Source organism: Dipodomys spectabilis, unplaced genomic scaffold (genome assembly GCF_019054845.1).
Source record: "Dipodomys spectabilis isolate Male_0828 unplaced genomic scaffold, ASM1905484v1 ptg000095l, whole genome shotgun sequence".
NCBI lineage: Eukaryota > Metazoa > Chordata > Mammalia > Rodentia > Heteromyidae > Dipodomys > Dipodomys spectabilis.
The window spans coordinates 39863397-39887351 of NW_024870772.1; the positions used below are offsets into that span (position 1 = coordinate 39863397).

General features: G+C 36.0%; 1 protein-coding gene across 8 annotated transcripts in view; it reads right to left on the minus strand.

The window, feature by feature from the left end:
• The window catches only part of Trpc4 (transient receptor potential cation channel subfamily C member 4), a 158056-nt gene that overhangs the window by 48755 nt on the left and 85346 nt on the right, over positions 1-23955 (minus strand). For all 8 annotated transcript variants that reach the window (XM_042685611.1, XM_042685610.1, XM_042685608.1 and 5 more), the window contains one exon: positions 6753-7089. In XM_042685611.1, the coding sequence (XP_042541545.1) occupies positions 6753-7089 (337 nt within the window). The remainder of the gene's footprint in view (positions 1-6752; positions 7090-23955) is intronic.

Consider the following 23955-nt stretch of genomic DNA (forward strand, 5'->3'; position numbering starts at 1 on the left):
CAAGGAATCTAAGTTCTCAAACTTTGTTTCTTCTCTGTGAAATAATATATGACCATCATTTAGTATGGCTAAATGGAGTGCAGTTACTGTGGAGTTTATAGTATAATACATATTTCAATCATTCAGTATACTATTACCACTATTACTATTCTTCTTACATTCTAATGAAAACATTCCTCCAATCTTTTAGTTTGACTCTTGCTTTCTTTGTATTTGAGTCTCTTTTCCTGCCTTGACCCTCTTTCTTGGACCACTTATACCATGCTGCTGGACATATTTTGAAAGTCTTCTGCCTTCATCTTTGTTGTGTTAGACTGTGGTTACATTTTTATGGAACTACAGCTAAGTACTAGTAGCTCACATCTGTAATCCTAATTACTCAGGAGGCTGAGATCTGATGATTCAGGTTGGAAGCCAGCCTGGGCATAAAAGTCCATGAGTCTCTTATTTCCTATTAATCACCACCACCACTATATAAAAAAAGCTGGAAATGGAACTGTGGCTCAAGTGGTAGAGCACTAGCCTTGAGCAAGAAAGCTCATGTATAGTGCCCAGACCTTCAGTTCAAGCTCCAGAACTGGCAGAAAAGAAAAAAAAAAGAATTAACTTCATCTCTAACAAAATAAGTCACTTAACTTAGTACTTGTACTGCACAGAAAACAGTTTAAATCATCCTAAATACTGTATTGATGTTTGAGATTTTACTGTGCTAGTGTTTAAAACTCCATGAAAGTTACTTTGGAATATTTCCCCCTACTGGTAAATAGAAAAACACAGATCATATATCATACTGAAATGGCCATCTGGCTTCCTGGGAATGGAAATGTTCTTTTAAAATAACTGGATATTCTGTAACTGTGTTGAAGTCTGTCTGTCTCCTCAGTTAGTTCACTCAGATTTGAGCACTCTGTCAAGAGAAAGAATGAAGAAAAGCTGCAGGTAAATTTCTTATAACTGTAAGAATATTTGGGAGGAGCTATTTGAGGAGGCTAGGCATTCCAGCTACAAAGCTGAAATTATGAGTACTTGTTGCCATATGATTGTAAAGACTATTAGACTAAAGATGAAAAATGGGAGCTGGAGGTGTTGCTCAGCAGAAGAGTGCATCTTCACCATGCTCCAAAGCCTAGGTTCACTCCTTAGCATCAAAAATCAAAAATACAAATGGTCACAGGATAGGAAGAATATAAATATGCAGCACTGTTGATCTCTATGAATGTCAAGAAGAGAATGTGATCAACCACTTTTCATTCCACATCTTCCATTTGGCAAGCCTTGCTGAAATTTTTAGACTTGTTAATATCAACCTTTTAAAATATAAAGCAAAACACGGAAATGAGAAGCCAATGTTGCTAAAGATAAATTGCTACAGAAGTATGTGTTATAGGCAAGATGTATAATGTAGATATTATGAGAACTTTCTTATTTCATACCTAGGAATTCAATAGGATCTATTTTTTTAACAGAGCATAGCTCTCTTCCTATGTTCCATCTTTCCCTCAGTTCACCCTTCTAACCATGATGCTCACTGTGCATACACTTTTAAACTGCTTAATTGGGGAATCTTCATACTGTCAATACATACACATGCTGTCGATCACTTTAGCTGCCACTTTATTTTCTCATGGGAACAAAACATTTCCCGTGGCATTAATATAACAACTGTCATCAAAGTTCTACTTCTTTGATGGGAAATGTAATCAATTTTATAATCTTTTTTTGCTAACTTGAATCCACAGCCTACATCTAGAATTATTATAAATTTCTAAACATATTTTGTGCAGGAGGATAAGCTGTGACATGTATTTATTTGGTTGTTACTTTAGTTAGAATCAATTTTAAGGAATATCCAAACTGTGCTTTGGGAAGCTCTGATAGCTAGGATATAAATTCTTTTTCTTTCTTTATTATTCAAACAAAATTTTAATGATTTCAGTTCAATACAACTGAAAACGTAGTGTCAATAAATGCCATTTTCTGCTAAATTTCAAATTGCAGCCTTGTGGGCCATTGCTGGTATAAATTCTTTTTCTTTTGTGTATATTTTATTCCACATTATCTCCAGTAATAAAATGTCTATCATAATAAACCTGTATATTATGCATACATATGTACACATATATAAATATAACTACATTATATATATCTATATGTACATTATACATATAACATTGTAGTTGATTTACATATTCTTTGGGTTTTTTTTGTTTGTTTGTTTTTTGCCAGTCCTGAGCTTGAACTCAGGGCCTGGGTACTTTCTTTGAACTTCTTTGTGCTCAAGGCTAGCGCACTACCACTTGAGCCACAGTGCCACTTCTGGCTTTTTTGAGTAGTTTATTTATTGGAAATAAGAATCTCATTGGGAGTTTTTTGCCCAATCTGGCTTCAAACCATGATCCTCAGTAGCTAGGAGTACAGGCATGAGCCACTGACACTTGGCTCATGTTCATTTTTTTTTTCTTGTCCATAGTGGGGCCTGAACTCTGGGCCTGGGCACTGTTCCTCAGCTTTTCAGCTCAAGGCTAGGGCTCTACTGCTTGAGCCACAGCGCCACTTCTGGCTTTTTCTGCTTATGTGGTGCTGAGAAGTTGAACTCAGGGCCTCATGCATGCAAGGCAAGCACTCTACCACTGAGCCACCTTCCCAGCCTCCTCAGGTTCATTTTTATAAATAGGAATTTCTCATAGGAATATTCTATTATCTCATAGTATTTACTGTATGTCAAAAATCAACCCCTGAATAAGTTAAAAGTCTAAGTCATGGCTCAGCAGGCCAGAGAAAGACCCAGGTTTTACCTCCTGGCTCCAGGCTTCTTATTCCTCATAAACCTTTTTCTAAGCTTAAAGTACATCTTTGTAATGAAGTCTATATAAGCACTTGGTTACAATAGTGCTTTAATTTTTCTCTAATTATCTGGATAATTGACAGCCTGAGAAGTATATTATTGGTATCAGTTCACCTTGCATTTACCTATTTCTCTTAAGAGAATTCTAACACAATTATCTATGATTTATTATCACCATTGCCTAGAACTGTGGGTCAGAATGACCAGAATCACAACTTTGATGCCTATATTTAGATTTTTTTATATACTAAAAAGTCATCTTGACTCCAAACATCAGCAAGAAGGTACCTTGATGTTGTTTGATGGAAAGCTCGTTACCTTCATTATAAGTCAGTCTAAAGTAAAAGTCATTCAAAAGGCCTCTCAGGAAGAAAAGTTACATCTCCACCAGTGATGCCTCAGCAATGACTTCTAAGAGCCATTGCAGACTGACTTATAAAGATACAATATACAACAGATTTCAGTTTCAATGGTTAATGTGGAGCTTCAATAGGAAAGATACTGAGAGAACACAGGAAATATACTCCTGACATTATAATGAATATCAAGTATTGATGTTTATGAGTCTCCATACACTTCATATGGGTGAAATAGCAAAGGATGCAAAATAATAGAAATTCCCCTAGCAAACCATACTTCTGGAGAAAGAGATACTGATTTGAACAGATAAGCTTTAAAATTACAGAACTTTTCTATGCAAAAGAGTGAAATATTACATAAAAGGAGTAAGATGGGAGAAACTAAGGTAAGTGGTTCTCTACAAGGGAGGTAGTATCTGGAAATGTAGAATAAGTTGATTAAATAAAAATGAACAAGTATTCTTTTATAAAAGATGGAGGTCACATGGGTAGTAAATCTAAATCAGTTCTATTAGACGTGAGAACCCTAAACAGAATTCCAACTCTGGCTGTAAAATTAACACCACTATGCATTCGGATACATCATATCCCTTCCTCATCTGATAGTCCTTCCATCTCCTTAGTATAACCCTAGAAGCATAAAATGGAAGAGCACTAAACTATCCTTTATCAGATTGAAAGACTGGATGAGAAACTATGGATGAATCATTAATATATGACCTTTTGTCTCTGTCACACTTTTATTACCCTGATGGCTTTTTACCAACCTCTTCAGCTCAGCGATAGCAAATTTCTCTTCCCAATGATAGTAGCTCAACCCCCCAGTTAGCAGGGCTCTGGAATGACAGATGTCATCCACTCAAGCTTTCATTTTTATCCATGAAGACAATGAAATCCTGAATTTGTGACTTCCTATAATTGCATAGACTTAAGAGATAGAACTCAGTGCCTGCATTCCAGTCTCATGCTTTTTTCTGATAGCAGTCTAATAACAATGAAAGCAGTTTATAATCACAGACCTAGTAAAGCACTTAGTTATTGGGCACTCACAACTCACCAAACTTGCTGAACAGCATAATTATTTAGAGAGAGTTAAGTGATAAACACTCTTTCTCATGTCCTGTTGTTTAACAAAGTGATCATTCATACATATTTTTTTCTTAAACTAGGAAATAACTTTTCATTCTAAAAAATTCAAAGATAACTTAGCCCCTTCAGTCAGAATATCTTGAGGAAGAGTTGTTTCTAGCCATGCTTGTTTCTGTTGGAATTATAATTCTGATCATTAAATTTATACTTCATATATACTTGTGGTTTGGATATGGTTTGTTTTAGGCAACTTTCAGGGAATATATTGTTATAAATTTTCCATGCAGAGTAGTCAATGATTGTTATAATTTTAGAAGTTATCCAAAGTTTAGAACTTCTATTTTTATATTACTATTTTATGTCATTATGATGGTGAATCAGTTTGTTTATTGTAACTTTCCTCCAGAAAACATTGTTTCATAAGGCCAAGAATTGCTTTTTGCTTGTTACATTATTGTTATTTTATATTACAATCATACTACGCTGCATTTATTGCAGTCTTTATACATTGTCATTTTATAGATTCTAGACATACATACACTATGCACTGCATCTATAATATTTCTCTAAGTGAAATGTGTATTGCATTTGGGACATCAAGATTTTCTGATATTCAGGCTAGGAGGAGGACACAGAATAAGGGGGAAATGGAACAACATACAACAAAGGGGCCCATCAGCTGCACTGGACATAGAATAAAAAGAAGTAAGCAATTCAATGACAGAGATGGGAATGGAGGAATGAGAGGGAAAGAGGGAACAGTCTATACTAAGCAAAAGGAAAGAAATGTAAACATCACCTGATGTGGAAGAAATAATTGTATTGTCAAAGCTCATAGAATTCACAAACTTTATAGACCATGATAATGACAATTTGCCTTGTGAAGGTTAAAATGGGAATATCTTTGTACAACTATTTAAAGATTAATAATAATAAAAAATGTTAAAAATTTTTCTGATATTCTATTTAAGTCCACAATGGAAAATACCCTCCTAAACGCTTCTGTAATAACTGTTCCAAGAAGTATTTTCTATGAAGACAACTCATGTAGAAACATACTTTTCATGTGAGACAATTTAAATGGTGACAGAATATATCCGTCTTTAGAATCAGCTAGAAGGTTATGATTATTTTACTCAAGCGGATGCTTGCAGATGATCTAAACTTTTCTTCTAATTTAGGCAAGATTATATTGATTTTATGTAATTCAGATTAATTAGAACCTACTCTGATCTAAAGTTGACTCAAACTTTTAAAGTATAGGAAAATTGACACATAGGTGAAATAATAAATCTTGCCTTTCTTAATGTTGTTACTTTAGGCATTTATCATTTTTAGAATTGAAAAGTAGATCTAGCTCAGAGTTCAGAAGGCCATATTTTCCTTTTTTTGCTGGCTTTCCCCAACTACATTTTCCAGCAGTTTTGAAGTTAATCTAAACTGATTTCTGAGATTGTGAATCATGAAACTTGTATTTCTTCCTAATGAGATGGGTATGATACCACAGAGGTTTAAGATGATGAGCTAAATTGAGAAAATGTGATTTTTCCCCCCAACAAACCACAGTAGAATACAGAAAAAAGAATAATTAAAATATAAATTTTAATCATGGCTACAATAACAAGAAGTAGAAAAAAACCTTGTGTCTTTTTACTAAATAAGATTTTTCTCCCTCATTATCAAATGCATCAGATTTAAATATCTTTCTGGATTAAGGACATAAAAGAGACAGGAGATGCCATGTGGTTTCTTTCTTCTAATTCTGGATGACTACAGAAACGGATATAAACTTAAATAAATCCTTTTTTGTACATCATTGTGACTATATATTGCTAATTCTTCAGTGTAATTTGTATTTATCTTGTTTCCATTCTTTAAGTTTTGTCATACTACTTCTTCATTTCCAACATATCAAGCTTGCTTAGCTTGCTTATTCAACTAGCTACCACTTGAGCCACACCTCTAGACCTTCTGTTGGCTGGTTATTTTGGAGATTGTGACCAGCAAACTTTTCTACCTGTGCTGGCTTTAAGTTGCAGTCCTCTAATTATGTCTCCTGAGTAGCTAGGATTGCAAGTGTGAACCACCAGCACCTAAATCATGTTTATGTTTTAGAAAGTACATAGGTGTATTAAGAAAATTAGAATGATTATCAGTGGCCACTGAATCAGGTTAGAAAGTTTTCAAAGTCAAAGGATGACAAGGCAGAGAATCATCTGTGGGGGATCAATCTATTGAAATCTGGAATTATAAAACTTATGTAAATCTGCTGCTCTTCCATGGGCCTGTGTTTGGTAATAAGGATACTACAGCTTGCAAACTATCCCATTTAGTTGGAGGATCAGGTCTTGGAACTACTATGATCAGACATTAATAAATATTATTTGGTGAGCAACAAAATTCCATGGCAGTAGCGTATTATTTTTTTTGTATTATATTTTCTAGAGTAACACATTTACCCAGGACCCACGGTAATATCATCCACTCGACGATGGTTGGTGGTGGACCTTGCCTGTTCAAGTCTGACCTGTCGATGTGCTGAGAGGCAAGCAGCAGCAGGAACAAAAAGGTCAAATAGGAGGCTGTGTGGCAGATAAACTTGATAAATGGCTTTCTGATGAACAGTCCAAGTGGGCTTTTAGGAGCTATCAGGTAGCACACAGAGAAGACGGGGAAAAGCAGTCCTATTATGAAACACGTCACCATCTTCACTGCCCAGTGTCTCCTCCTCCAGCCCGGGAACTCATCGTACCAGCGAGAGGCAAGAAGCTGTTGACAATTGGGCTGGGCCACGAACTAAAACGGTAGGGAAAAGAAAAGAAAAAGGCGAAAACAATTAGTGGTATATGCAATGGCTGCAGTTTATCAGCAAGAGCACAGAGTCAGCTTTTAAGACTTAAGTTTTGTCTCACTTAATATTTTTTGTTTATAATTTAGACAACCCAAAGTGGTTAAGACATTCTAATGAGTAAATCTCATTTATTGAACGTTATTATACTTACGAGAGGCACACTGCTCTGTGGTTAATGAGACTCAACTAAAGTTAAAATACTCTCCTTGAAGAAGGGAAATGTGGATTGCAGAATATAAATGTGCATAGACAATGCTGATGAATATAGAAGCTTACAAAAATACATATGTATAGAGGCTAGATTCATGTTTTGTTATACAATACATAGATGACACAAAACAAAAATATTATTGTCACTATTTCTTGGTTTGCTTATTATTTCTTGGCTATAACACATCATGCTCTTTTTTCTTACATTGTTATTGAAAAGGTGACTTACAGAGGGCTTACAGTTGCATAGGTCAGGTAATGAGCATATTTCCTTTTAGACAATGTCATCTTTTCCCCTTATCTCTCCTGGTTTTTCCTCTTGTCCTCATCCACAAGTTGCATAGTTTATTTTCAACATAATGCCTAGCAAATACCATTACTGCATTTGTTCAACTTTTGTCCCTCCTTATGCTTGTCAATATTTAAATACATTTTTAATGTTTCTATAAAATAATAAATACCTAATACTTTTCAACCCCACAGCAAACATCTATTTAACTTTGTTGAACAATAGAAAAGCATATATGAAAAATATGGCAATTAGAATGCCAATTTAATGAGAATTCTGAATTGAAGAGCTGAAATGGGTGGAAATAAAACCCAAGTAGGATCAATTATCACAAACAGAATCAAGACACCACTTTACCATGTTGACAAATTTGAGATGAAACATAAATATTTGTTTATTTTAAGGATGAGGACATACATAAGGATTTATAAGAAGTCTCTAGGTCCCTTCAAGGTTACATATGTAGTAAATGGTGAAATGTTTAAATATCTTATCCAGGGTTTTCTGCTCACGATTTTCCTCAGTAGGACTGTCTGCTCAGTATTATATGAATTGAGAGGAAGTTTTGTCACCAAGATAGAAGGGTCCAGTGATGCTGAAGAAAAGATAGAAGAAGCAATTCAAGGCAGATACAGTAGAAGAGCAAGAGTCTTTGTGGTGGGAAAATATGCAATGGGTTTAGGGAATGTCTTTGAGTAGGTGTGACTAGAGTAGAAAAGCCCTTTGAAAGGGACTACTCCTGAATGCTCTGCTGGCATAAAAAACATGGGATTCTTATACAAGCAAGAAGAACATCGGTTCTTTCATTGAAGTGCCCATCTTTCCCCATATTCCTTACTATTTCTCTTCAAGCCTTCGGTGTATGGACCTCCTCTTTGATTCCTTCTTCTTTATTGTACTGTATAAGCAATCAATTTCAGGACAAACAAAAGAGATCCTTCTTGTCTGAGGATGGGAAAACTACTAAAGCGACTAAAAGAGGAATTCAGAAGATGATGTGTTCAACCATTCTGATTAGAATAGTGGTACCTAATACATCTCTTTCTCTTTATCTCATATTCACTTATCAAAGTAAGACACATAAACATGTAAAGACAGCTTGTGTTCCTAAGCCTTGAGTCAAGAGAATACTCACTCTGTTACTTTGAAAGTAATTGATTTAAGTAAATTTTGAGGTCTATGAAGTTACATTTTGTATTTCGGAGGATAACTTTTCCCTAAGACACTTGTATATTCTGTTTTGTTTGGTGAGATGTGAAAAATCTTCAGAATAATAAAGAAGAATGACTATATCCTTTATAAACATCAGATTATATACTTCATAGTCAAAGGCCTTACGCTCTACTGAGTTCAAAGAATTGCTTACCCAGTCTTCGAAATGCATAATGATTTTCTTTGGACATGCACAATAAATTCTGGTTTCCAGATTGGGAGTCAATTAATAGCAGCACAATACCAATATGCATGTCATATGTCTACATCATCAGAAGAACAAACAGTAAATAAAACTTCGGCTAGCAGTGTTGGTGAGTAGACTTCTTTAACCATTTCTAAGTCTAGATTGAAAACTGTTGATAACTGGGCTGTGATGAGGAGTGGGCAGTAATGGGAAAATGGAAACAGTAGAGGCAATTTTAAACAAAAAGGAGAAAGTGAAAAATCCAATATTGAGTGCATTAAACTTGACATAAAATGCATTGAGCCTGACAAAGAAACAAAGCCGATTTAGGTGGTCAGAAGGTTGAATCAATATGCAATGTTCTTTTGAAATCACAAAGGATAGTAGTCGCAACAAATTCTATACCTATCACCAGTAATTTTCTGAAGGTATATATAAAGAATTGTTTCAAATAATTATGGAGAATAGGTGAAAAGAATAACAAATATTTCTAGCTTGCTGCCTAGATGCTTTCTTAGAAATGAACAGAAATGTGGAGGCAGAAAATTATATAGTACTGAATTAACCACATTGGACTATTGATTCTTGTAGGTGAATAATGTATGAAAATGGTAGATGGAAAAGAGCAAAGTCTGGTCCAGATCACAGGCATCTCTGAGTGGGCTTGTTCTCTAGTCTCTAATGAGCCATTAACATTTTCTGCACAGAAAATTGATATGTTCTAAAAGGGCATTCCATTCTGAATCAAAGTCTCCTGGAGAGACTCCAGTGAAAGACTGAACTCTATTTTGCTGTCACCCATCAGGACAAGGATCCAGAAAGGAAAAGAAAAATGGAGGCACGCTGTTATTATTGAAAAATGGCAGCTATTCTTCTCTCTCTCTCTCTGCCAATCCATTTAATACTTATACTGGCTATTTATGAGAAAATTAAGTGGCCCAAGTCTGTGTAATATACCAGAACAATTGTATGCTGTCTTTCCAGAATCAAAAGCTGATGACATAGACTAGAATACCTTCTCCATCTTGCCAATTTATACATAGCAGTAATGTAAGTGAAGGGTTATATTTGTTTCAGCTATATTGGAACCTATACATGGACAGATTTTTAACTCTAGACTTGGAGTCCTAGATCATTCTTCTTCAGGTTCTCTGATGTATTTTTCCCTGTTCTGAAATCTTTTCCATCTCTTTAATGACTGACAACTTTAATGGGAAAATGATAAGTAGTTGTTCACTCTCTGTTCATTGAGGTTGGAATGAGACTTGTTTGCAATGAAGACAAGAAAATATCATGTGTTTTGGAAATAGAAAAATTCACATAATAACTCACTCCCTGGCTGGTTCCATCTGCTCCAAGTAGTGTGACCGTGAACAACACGCCAGATAAAGGAGCCAAAAGGAAGCATCAGTTCCTCCTTACTCTATCAACTTTTGACATAATTTTTTTCACAAAGAAGGAAAGAATAAAGACTATAAGAAATTATTCTTAAATTCTTTCTTGTGCAATGGTCACCCATGTCTCCTACTGACCGTTGTTGGCATTTTTCTCTCCTTGTTGGCTTGTTTCTGGAGAACCTCTGCCATATCTCTAATCTAAGTCCCCAAGAGACTTCCCTCTTTCCAACAATCCAAAGCATTCTTGAGAGAAGTAATGTATCACTTTTCTCCCCTCATCATCATTTTTTTTGCATTTCCTATTGTCATGGACACAAATGTTGCTTTTCCTCTTTCTGGTCTGTGTAGCCTGGATAAAAATATCCCCTAGAGAAAATATCCTAGCATGTATGAACAGTTCATGAAGGCTGGGTGAAGGACAATTGGCAAATAAGGAATCAGCTCTTGTATTGTACAGAAGTAGCTACTGACAACTTAAATCTCTAACTGCCAATAGAAACTCTTCAAGGAAAGTTGACCTATGAGTCAACAGAAACTGAATATAAAAATAACTTTGGTGGGAAAATTTTCTGACTTAACAACCTTCCTTTTGGTTCAAATGGTAGAATGTCAGTCTTGAGCAAAAAACACCTAAGGTCCTTTCTTATGTTTTTGACAACTTTTATTGTAAACCTCCTCTCTTTGAGGTGGCTGAGATTTTTAAAATGTTCTTGCTTACCTTAAGTGCTACTGCATAAAGTACCATGAATTGTGTTGCTTACACTAACATAAAAGTGTTCTTTTGTGGTTCTGGAGGCATGGTTTCTAAAATCAAGTGACTGGCACACCCTTCTCTCAAACTGGGGATGGCATTTCCCCTCGCCTCTTCCTACTGTCTGTAATGTTGCTGTCAAGTCTCAGCATTTCTTGGCTAGGAGCTACTATCACTTCAATCTCTGCCTCTGTAATCACATGGCCTTTTGCCTACTGTACTCATTCCACATCATCTTCTCTTCTCTCTTCCTATAAAGACACCCCTCATAATGGATCAAGAGCCCATTCCACTCTACTGCAACTACATCTTTGCTGCTGCCTATTTCCAAACAAGGTCATATTCTCAGGTGCTAGGCGTTCAAATGGTTATATATCATGTCTGAGGACACAATTCAAACTATAACATTAATAATTACACATTTTCTAGTACATATCTAGTCTATAGCTTTGGATTCTTTAGTTGACTTAAAAGTTATTTGACATGCTCCAAACATATTCCAAACCCATAAATTATCTAAAAGCCCAATAATTATATTTCATCATTACATCCCTTTCTCAGAAAGGCTGCCTTCTTTGACATAGGAGCCCCCAGGAGGCCCTGCCTTGCCACAATCCGAGAAATCATGATATCAACTGATTTTGGACTGAGCCCTTGGAAACCACAGGCCAAAATAAGTTTTTCTTCTTTTTAAGTTGATATTTGTCTCCATTAGTTATCAATAAAAAGTTGGCTAACATACCAACAATCATAATTACCCAGAAAGTTTTTTTCCTTTGAACATAGGCTCTTCATCGGAATAAATGGTATCATGAGGAGGTTTACATATAGGCTTAAGAATTTCTTGCTGAATTCTTCCCTAGTGGTGGAAAGTCCACTTGATAGCAAACAGAGCCTATCTGTTTCACATCACCCAGACATATTATTGCCAACGGTGAGTAACAATTTCACCTCTTCCAAACATTTATAATGCAACTTTGGGTGCATCAGAATATGAAAAATGTAGTCCAAATATTTACTTACATTTCAGTCAGGATAATTTTACTTTACCCAAAACATTGTTGAAAGCTGAAGATAGTTTGAACTTTTTTCCATTCCCTAAAATCAGTAAGGCCATGGTATATATTCTAGATGCATCCATGGGCATCTGATTCCCTTCTCCTTAAAAAATAAAGTCAAGTTATAACAGGGAGCATTTTTCTTCTTAATCTTGGAGCTTAAGAATGGCAAGTAATGGCCTATAAAACGTGTTATTTAACTTAAAATTCCCAACTTTCCATAAATCATATAGTCAGTAGGGGAAATTGAAAAAAGAAAATCCCTCAAAAGTGGCAAAAGCAAAAACTATTTTCTATTGAAACAGTCTCTAAGCAACATCCACCATCATGGCAAAGTGAAGCAAGATGTCTCTTGTGGAAAGAATAGGGGAATGTTTATGACATAATTTGGAGAAATTAAAAGTCTCACTGTTTTTTTATTAGTCACAGTGATCTTTTGCCACATAAATGGACAGAAAGGGAATGTCTACCTTTAACTGTATCCAAATCCAAGGCATAATTTTCTATGCTATGTTGATGTAGAGCCAAAGAGACAGCCTGGATAGGAATCACATTTGAAGCACATAGACATGACCTTAAAAATTGATGGCATTGGGCTGGGAAGGTGGCTCAGTGGTAGAGCGCTTGCCTTGCATTCATGAGGCCCTGGGTTTGATTTCCCAGCACCACATAAGCAAAAAGAAAAAAAGCCGGAAGTGGTGCTGTGGCTCAAGTGGTAGAGCGCTAGCCTTGAGCTGAAGAGCTGAGGGACAGCGCCCAGGCCCAGAGTTCAGGCCCCACGGAACCCTCCCCCCAAAAATTTTTGATGGCATGTTTAAACATGGAGAATAACCTTTGCGTTGAGAGTTGGAAATGCATATTCATTTAGTACTTGGTGCCAGATCTAGTTCTATCTGGATTTATGTCTCGTAGCCACATTTGAAGACAAAACAGCATAAGGATCTATCAATCACCTTGGCGGGTTACTAAATGAGCACAAAATACTGCAATTATGAAGAGGAAAATAATATTAAAAGGACTGGCAATCAATCTTAATTGTAGAATTACTGAGCAGATGGGCAAAGGCCAGACTTAGTAAGTGAAATGATTAGAGAAAGAGAAATTATATTCACTTATGTCATTCATCTTTCTTCTCTCCATAAACACATTCTCCAGGATTTCCTTATCCCAAAGCTTTTCTCCTCCCATTCATATCATTTGATCTCTTTAATTGTTTCAGAGTCTTTGGCTAGCTGTCATGTTGAAAAAGTGTCCCTGAGCCCATGCTTATAGTTGTGGGGTTTCTCTATTTGTACACTCAGCAGAGCATCAATTATAACATGTGCTGTGCTGTTTAATGGTGAACATCCTTACCTCTGTGAGCCCTTAATACCATTTGCTATTCCTAACTCTGTGTCTACATTTCCTTCCAAACATTCAGGTATAAACAAGATTTTTTTGGAAGAATACTTGTTTAGGATAAATACATTTGGATGGCAACAATAGAAGAAGTATTTTCTGATACCATAAGAATTCTCAACTAGTTTACATCGAGACTGATAGTGCAGTGTGTGGAAGAAGAATGTGGATGTTAATTTAGGGAGCCCCTTGAACAATTAACATACACTTCAATAAATGAATGACAAGAATGTGAAATAGGTTCTGTCTAGGGGTAGGCACTAGTGGGAGTGGGGAAGGTAAAGGAAGAGGGTGAAGGAAAGTGAATATGGTCAAAATGATTTGTGTACATGTGTGAAACTAGAACAGCAACCTTGTTGAGATTGGTTTGGGAATGGGGCTGAGGAATGAGGGAGAATGATTTGGGGGTTGAGGCTCAGCGTGTGCATATAGGGACATGCCAAGATGATACAACTGATAGCAGTAGAAATGGGAAGAGATAGCTTATTAAAGAAGTTATCAAAGATATACAGCACATTTTATGTAGTACATATTAAATAGGACATATATTATTGTCAAAGACATGCCACATTATATTATAATGAATATAAAACAGTACAATACAATAATACACAACACAGTAAGCATAATATAGTAAGTATAATAAAATATAATATATATTACTGGCTTATTAAGTTGAAGCAATAGAAAGGAAATTACTTTTCACTAAATGAATATGACCATTATCTATGAAAAGCTCTTTTTATATATTATATATAAATTTATAATATTTATATTATAGCTATAAATATTTTGAAATATAATATAATGTATATTATATTATATAAAATATATTTGTAGAGCATATATTTATATATTATATAAATATTTATATAATGAAGGAAGATTTTGTAGGATATATTTTGGATTCTTGTCTTCATTTTCTCCCCTTTCTCCTCCACATATATATAATAATTAGTATTATATATGATGGTATGGTGCATTAACATATAGTATATTTTATATATTTAAATTCTATATTATTTCGAATTAATATATTAAAGTTCCTTGCTTTAATTCTGTTGCTAACTCAATGGCTTATTAGAATTTTACTTTCCTGACATGCACGAATATTCAGAGATGAATTACTGGCCCTGCCTGGAACATGAGACCTGAGGTAGTAAGAAGGTAAGTATAGTCTCTAATTGTGCTTTAACAGGTAGTTTTTAAAAATAAAGACAACAAAACAAAACGCAAAACAATTTTTTGGGGGGCTGGGGCACCCAGTCTTAGAAGAAGCTCTTTAGTGACACTTTCTTGATGACTTTCACACTGCACGAAATCTTCCCACTTTTGTGTTTCAGGTAAGATAGGAAGTGTTTCTCAGCTTTGGCATGTAAATTTTTGGACACAGATTAGAAATATAGGTATAAACTATTTCCTAGAGAAATATACTACTAAATGTATACTTTCTTCTTCACAAACACATTTATTATTTATTCTAGAACAAAACCCATGGGGAAGCCTGACCTTCCTCAAGGGTCTTGAATCTTTCTTATTTCTAAGGTATAGAATCTGTGTGACTAAAATTAAAATATCTGGCAATAGACAATTAGTTATAGATTTCCAATTAAGAAAAAGAAATGGTTACTCAAAAGAGGTATGGCAGAGTCAAAGAAATAGGGTAGAAGGGGAGAGGGGAAACAAAGTAAGCCAGACCCCAAAAAACCTAGGTTGCATGGTTTCCCTCATTTGTTGTAATTAGAATTCACCTTTTAATCTACAATTAAACAGAATGGATTGCAAAAGACAAAAATATACACTTGGACATGATAAATTATACACGACTCTAGACAGTCACTATGAAATCACAGGAGGATATTCCTAGGAAATGATCAGACAGGCTCAGGAGCTATTTGCATATGATCATATAAAATGATATTTAATAAAACAAATTCCAAGAAATGGAAACAAAATGTTTTATGTTATTTTTTTCTGCTTTGTTGCTGTTTTTGTTTTCTATACCTTCTGTCTTACTTGAAAGTTTGTCTGGTTTGGGGGGTACAGGAGGAGCACAGAGATGGTAGAATGATGGGTGAACAAATGCAGCAGTGATACTTACTAGACACTATGTTGAAAATGAACTATGCAATTTGAGGTGGGGCAGGAGGTAAAAGCTGGAAGAAAGCAAGTGAAGGGGATCACACTATTCACAAAGAAAGGTACTCATTACCTGATTTATGTAACTATAACCCCTCTGTATATCACCTTTACAATAAGTTTTTTTTTTTAGTTTTTGTTTTTGTCAGTTGTGGGGCCTGACCTCTGGGCCTGGGCGCTGTCCCTCAGCTCTTCAGCTCAAGGCTAGCGCTCTACCACTTGAGCCATAGCGCCACTTCTGGCTTTTTCTGCATATGTGGTGCTGAGGAATTGAACCCAGGGCCTCATGCATGCAAGGCAAGCACCTTACCACTGAGCCACCTTCCCAGCCCTGTACTTCCACAATAACACTTTTTTAAAAATAGAATCCAATGAATGAGAGAAGGGATGTGTCATAGAGAGATAGGTGAGAATGTTGAAATGGGTGACAATGAGCAGGATATATTGCATTCATAAACTGCATTGTTAATGGCAATTCCTTTGTATAACTATAAGAGAATGCTATTTTCATATGGCATAATGAGTGTTACAATTCTAGGATCCATGTAATCCTATGAAATATGTAATTAGATGTTCTCCATTTCCCCCAGGCATAAGTTGTTTTTACACTCTAAAATAAGATTTTATTCTTCTTTTTATACAATAACCATATGCAAAATCTCCTGCTGTGGACATAAGAATTCTCAAATAGTTGTTCTTAAAGGTCACACTGTATCTGTTTAGATAAAATTACTTCACAAACCTTACGTTAAAAGATCTGTGCTTTTGTACTAGAAGTTTATTATTACTGCTAGTTGATAACTTTCATTGCTTGATTTGTGCAATTTACAAATACACATGCTGCAGTAATAAATTTGTTAAAGGAATGAGCACAGCAATAGTAACTTAAGACAATATTTTTACAGCTTATTTAAGGCTTTGCAGTGAAAGTAATAGTAATTGAGGATTGGTAAGTAACATAAACAATGATAAGGCAATTAAACAGTTAATTAATTGGTATGGAATCAACAAGTCGATGATTATAGTTTAAAGATTTCTTTTTTTTTCTTTTTTTTCCCAGGGCTGAGGACCAAACCCAGGGTCTTGCGTGCGCCGGGTGGGCGCCCTTCCACTGGGCTAAACCCTCAGCCCCTAGTTTAAAGATTTCTAAATTCTTTAAATTGAAAAAAATTGTAAGTGGTTCACATAAGAGTTACGATTCCACAAGTCAGGTTATAAATACAATACACCTTTATCAATGGAGTCTACATTCTATACCTATTAAGATGTTTTTCCCTCTACTGAGGCATAAGTTCCCAAAATAAGTGGACCACACACCAATGGCATCTGGAAGTGGCACTGTGGCTCAATGTGACAGAGCACTAGTCTTGAGCAAAGAGAGCTCAGAGACAGCGCCCAGGTCCTGAGTCTAAGGCCCACAATCAACAACAACAACAAATGGAGGACAATTTCCACACAAAAGTGGCAACAAATTTGAAGTCTACTTTGAATACTCATGTCTCCAAAATTTGAGATATGAGAATCTCTGTCATATATAACAAACCATACATAAGAATTTCTTTAATGTTGGGCTGGGAAGTTGGCTCAGTGGTAAAGCGCTTGCCTTGCATGCCTGAGGCCCTGGGTTCGATTCCTCAGCACCACATAAGCAAAAAGAAAAAAAAGCCAGAAGTGGCACTGTGGCTCAAGTGGTAGAGCGCTAGCCTTGAGCTGAAGAGCTGAGGGACAGCTCCCAGGCCCAGAGTTCAGGCCCCGTGACCGGACCCCCCCCCCAAAAAAAAAAAAAGAATTTCTTTAATGCACTTCATCTTAAATTTTGGCCAGTTCAATATCTCAGAATAAAACAATGCTGATCCAACAAATAATAATACAATTACATATTTTCAATGAGACTTGTTTAGTTTCCTGTGTTTTTCCAGATAAACTCTCACTGTATAGTCCAGGTTAGCATTCATGATCCTTCTACCTGAACCTTTCTAGTTCTGGGATTATAGTCATGTGCCACATGCCTAGCTGGAATGAACACATTTTAAAAGGAAAAAAGAAACAGGTGTGAATTTTACTATGAAATTTCTTTCAATATTTTTAAGACTTCATTTTAAGATCTGAACAACATCAACCTTTATTATTGGGATATTTGGCCTGTTCTTTTCCCCTTCCTTCTCTTTCCTTCCCACTTCCTTCTTCTCTCCTTTCCCCTTCTCTCTTTTCTTCTCCCCTGTCCTTTCCTCCCTTCCCTTGTCCTCTCCTCTCCTTGTTCCTTCCCTCCACTTCTTCCTTTTTCTCATTTTTATACTGAGCCTTTGGAATTGTTTGTGCATTTTATACACATACAGCATACCTCAACTTCAAAAACATACATCTCAAAAAAAAAAAGAAAAAAGAAAAACATACATCTCAAATGCATATCTGTCTACTGTAGCCAATGGTTCCGGTAGATCATGACACATTTCAAGTGCTTTCCAGGTTGCAAAATGATGTATATTTTCTAAAATTTCCAAATAAACCTCTAAAAGAGCCATAGAGTACTGAGGGCTGAGAAAAGAAAGTCTGTTCTTTTAATGGTGGTTAATAAAAGGTCTATAGGGTCCAGAGAGAATGATGAGGCCTATTTCCCCTTCTATAAATTGACAAGCAGGCTATCAACTCTATGATCTTCATACATCTTTCTACGATCTCTTGTGCACACAGTACAAGGCATCTGCATTCTTCTCCTATATATAAATCAGAATGTCCTAAACATAGAGTCCTGAGCTTCTAGTGTTCAAAGGAGATTAAATATTGAGGTCTGTAAAATCTCAGTATCTTACCTGTTTAGATGATGAGACTTGATCCTAAAGACTTTCCTCATTTCACCAAATAAACGAAGAAATGTGATAATGCTTTGCATTTGGACATGGATGATACAATTGACCTGTTAGTGGTATCACTTTATGCATTATTCTTTAACAGGAGATTACAATTCCTCCTTGCTGAGATTGTCTTCAAGAGCATGGGATTTGATATTACGTGATGGCTTCGGAACATCTAATCACCTGGAGCAGGTGATGTATGGAGTTGGGGGTGGGGAGAGAGGCTGTATCCAATGGTAGTGGGTAAAAGATGTGTCCTGCATGCTAACAAACCTCTCAAACACCTCCCCCATTGTTGATTTGCTTTTATTTCTCAGAAGAAGAAGAAATATATGAGCTTTATTTCTAACATTGAAGATGCATATAGTTGAAGAAGTGGAATAAAAACACATAGATGTTCAAACATGCATGCTTCTGTGATCAATTTGTCAAGATTGGTCTTTCTTAGAGAGATGTGAAAAGTCTTACAAAAGTCATCAAACCTTAGCTCTTCCTTTGACCATCAGGAAACTGAGGTTCAGGGAGGCAAGCTAAATTTTCTAGGACACAAAGCCAGCATTACTGGCAGAATCATCATTGTATCAGATATACTATTTTCTGGGACTTCAGAGTGTAGAATAGGGGATTAGGATGGGTGCTAACACCAAAATGAACTTGTAATCTCAACTCATTAAGACTTGGAAGTAATTCCATTTTGGAAGCTTTCATCACAGAACCTTGTTCTATTATTATATATAATATATATTATACTATATCCCCTCACCCCCCCCCTCCCGCCGTATACAGGATATATATCCTTGAACTCAGAGCCTGGATCCTGTCCCTGAGCCAAGAGCTTTACGACTTGAGCCATATCACTACTTCTGGTTTTTGAGTAGTTTTATAGGAGATAAGAGTCTGATAAATACTTTTCTACCCAGACTGGTTTCAAACTGCAATCCTCAACTCTCAGCCTCCTGAGTAGCTAGGATTACAGGCAGAAGGCACAGGAGCCTGGCTTATTTTATATTCCTTTATATAGATAATAAATGGAATGAGATGAATAATGCTGGTTCAATCAAGTTCTAAAGAGTGGAGGAAATAAAAGGCAAACTTTCAATCCTAGACAACGTTTAGTCATAATAATGTTTCTTTTACTCTTGATCTTGTGAGTCTCCAAGGACTGCTGAAGATGTCTTCTCACCACATGAATAACAGCATCATCCCTTCAAGAGAAATGAATGTGTCCACTGCTTTCCTTCAAGACTTACTTGTGTGTTTCCTCAGGAGAATTTCCTTTTACCTTGTTTGACTGAAGAAAAGAGTACTAAATGGGATCAGGTGTAAGTGGTGTAGATATACACAGGAGAAAGAGGGAGGAGAGAAAAGGAGAAAAATAAAGAAAAAAAGAGAGGGGGACAGTGAGATTCCTACCCTTAAAAATCATTCAGTGTCTGTTTTCTTTTTTTTGAAATTTAGTTTAGCATGTATAAAACTCTCAAGACAAAGCAGACCAAGGTCAAGCAGAGGAATTACTTTTCTTAATGATTATAAGGATTTATGGAGCAAATTTCCATAAGGAAAGAGTGACTTCCCTGGGGAAGGAGAGGCCAGCACTCAGCCAGCAAAAGGTGGGCACATTAAACAGGAATCTCTGCACTCTTTTCTTCTACTTTCTTATAGGAAGTATCGTCTCGTGCATCCCTCCCCCGCCTTCAAGCCACATAGTTAAACAATAATTAAAACCTTTTCCCCCCATCTTACATTTTTTGCACTCTCTTATTGTGGCTCCACTCTCTTCTGAATGTAGCACTCAAACTGATATTCTCAAAGAGCCAACGTAAGTGCGATATACCGCATTGGACATTTTTAAAAGCTTCCTTTAGATTTTAGGGTGAAAACTGAAATTCAGAAGGAGAACATAGCCTGATGTGGTCCTGTCCCCCCCCCCCCGCCCCCCCTCACCCCCCCCCCCTCCCGCCGTATACAGACTTCTGCCAGGTTAGCTCATGCTCCTCGCCCTCCTGTTCTCTCCTCAGGAGAGTCTTGCTGGTCATCTCATGGAATCAACTGCAGAAATGCTGCCCTTTCCAGTAATTCTTTTCATAACCTCTCAAGTTTTCCTCACCTCTTTTTCTCCCATTTCTGTAGTTAACTCTGTCTGTTAATCTGGACTAGTTCTGATTCTATCTGACATTATGATCTAGTTCCTTATGTTAACCTTACAATGCACTTCTTAAAATGTTAGTCTCCCTACTAGACTAGTTTACACAAAGGCAAAAATTTAGATTGCCTGGTGTGTTAAAGGGACAAATATTTGCTTGGTGAAGGACCAATACATGCAGGCATTCAGAATGGATAAATACATGAAAGGAAAACTCTTCTTATTCTTCTTATCCTAAAATAGTTCATAGCTCTTCAATTATCTCAGAGATAGACATATTTCTGCTTAGCTTCTAGACATGTTCCACTTTGTGTGTGTGTGTGTGTGTGTGTGTGTGTGTGTGTGTGTGTGTGTGTGTGTGTGTGTGCATGCATGTGGGTATGTTCAATTCTGGGACTTGAACTCAAGGCCTGAGCACTGTCCCTGAGTCTCACAAACTTTCCTGCCTGGACTGGTTTTGAAAGCATGATACTCAGATCTCAGCATCATGAGCTAAGATTATGGGTATGAACCACTGACACCCAGCAACACGCTCCCCTTTTAAAGCTGAGAATAACACAACATTTACAGGTTAGATATGCACAGTTCATGGACCAATATGTAGGTGTAACAAGAAACTAGCATAGAAATTCAATTTGAGGCAAAAGGTAGAAAATAAAAAAGACAGTCTTCTCTTTTATAGAGAAAATAATTAGGTACTATGTGAAGAGTACACATTCCAATGGTAGACAAACTTCTCTTTGGAATGCAGATTATAAAACAGCTGTTTTTTACTTGAATAAATAAGCGAGACAATTATGATGTACTTCTCCCAGTATCAGTTGTCAAAATAATAGTTTATGTCTTACTCCTATCTGACTGCATGGGCTTGTGCTGGATGTTACTTGGTGGAGAGTAATTCGCATTATTTTTGGGTTTGCTTGCAACTCTGTACTGACCAAGTTCATTAAGGTGGATTGTGTATTATTTTCTTTCTGTTCCTTAAGAAAATCTTGTGGCCTGGATCATAATAAACTCCAGGTTGTTTTGATGGACATAACACTTGGGCATCCATCCAGTTAAAATATAATCTTGGTCATCTCACAGAATGTTCATATACCCACAACCTCTGCATGTCTTTTCTCCTGTAGCTGGATAGAGAAGTTTGAGTTGTTGACTAGGAATTAGTTTTGTCAACCTATGACACACAGAGCAAAGTGACTCAGAGAAGCCGTGGGAATTATGTGTTGGGTCCTACCCCCTTTGCTGGTCAATGCATGTCTAAAGCTTTCTTATTTGTCATCATCATCATCATCATCATCTTCATTATTATTTACATAGAGATTTTTAATGCCCTCCTGAAGAGATCATAGGCATGATATAGCTTGAAATATGTTGTTACTGTGTGTTTGAGTGTATTTTTATAGTGTAAGGGAAACTGGAAAATTTTCTTCTAGCTGTCTATCAGAGAAATGAGATAAACAAATGTAAAAGCATGCCTACTGGTTTTTTTTTTTCTTCTAGGAAGAGGCAGATTTTGGTGTTACTGTGATGTCTTTAATTCCACACATGTGGAGGGAGGCATTTGAAGTAGTGTATATATAAATATTAAAGTGAGAAGATGAACTACTTCATTAGTGATCAGATATAACTTCTTTAGGAAAGTGAAAACAAAAATTGGAAAGAATTTAAACGTGTGAATGGTTTTGTCTAAATGATAGCCTTCCTGCCATCTCTATAGCATCGCTAAAAACTTCCAGTGATACTTCGTTATTTATCTAACTTACTTCTAAACATCACTTTGAATTAGGATACAACAAATGAATAGACCTTGAAGTCACTCATTTGGCTTTTTCCATCTCACACTAAAATTTCATGATAGATCATGGACAGCACCCTGGCTTTGAGTTCCGACTCACATTTTGTACAGAGAAACTTCAAAGCATTTATTTTATCTTCAAAATAAAGTTGAACTCTGAACCTTCATAGTGTCTTCAGGAAGTGGTTTAGTACTGTGTACTTGTATGGGGGGGCATTGTCCTAAGGACACAGGAGACATTACTGAGGAAATATGAACACTGATCCTTAGATATTTTTGACATAAAAATGTCAGAAAAACAGATCTTAGAAAAACACCATCTCTCTACTTAGGAGCTATTTTTAATCATCTCAAGTCTCAACAAGTGTGGTATTTTTAAACAAGGAAGTTGGAAAAAGCATTTTTATTTTTAAATTGTCCTTTGTGACTTTATTTTCCTCCTAGCTGCTTCTCTTGGATACATCTAAGTTTTGCATGTGTTGTTTCTCAGTTGATACAGAGGACTAAGACAGAAGAATAAATGGAAGAAAAGTGATTTACCAAGGATTGAATCTATATTCATGTATAGTCTGTTTGCAGACTCAGGGATAGTATAAGAACACATGTGGATAGTGAATAAAAAAATAAAACATGACAGCTAAAGCTACCTGAGAGATACCTTATGTCCACTGCAATACTTCATGACATTTAACAGTCAGACATAAGAGAAATAAAAAATAATTTGGTGGGAGGGAAGGGATGGTAGGGGAAAAACAAAGGAAGAGGCAACAATGCTTGATAAGAAATGTACTCATTACCTTGCCCATGCAATTGCAACCCCTCTGTACAGTATTTTCACAATAAAAAACATTAAAAATTATTGCTATTTTTTGTGTGTATGTCCATATTGGGACTTGAACTCAAAGCTTAGATACTGTCCTTCAGCTTTTTATTCTTGCCTAGACCTCTATCACTTGATCCATACCTTCACTTCCAGATTTTTGATGGTTAAATTGATTTAAGAGTCTTACAGAGTTTCCGCTAAGATTACAGGTACAGGCTACAGATGCTCAGTTAAGTTTAATCAACAAAGTACTTGGATTTAGAAATTTAAGATAAGTTTCTACTGGAATTCCTCACAGAAAAAAAATGAACATATGAGAGATATCATAAAATATTTCCATAATAGTTAAAAATAAATTAGAATTAAACAAAATACAGTGTCATTTCCATCCTACAAACTCATAGTATTTAAATAGGTATTTAAAATATTAGTTTACTCCTTACTACTATACTATATTAAAAGATGTTGAAATATTTTAACAAGATATTGCCTGTAATAGTGAAATACAAATGCTAAAAATATTATGAATGTTTAAAGCAAATGTTTTTAAACAT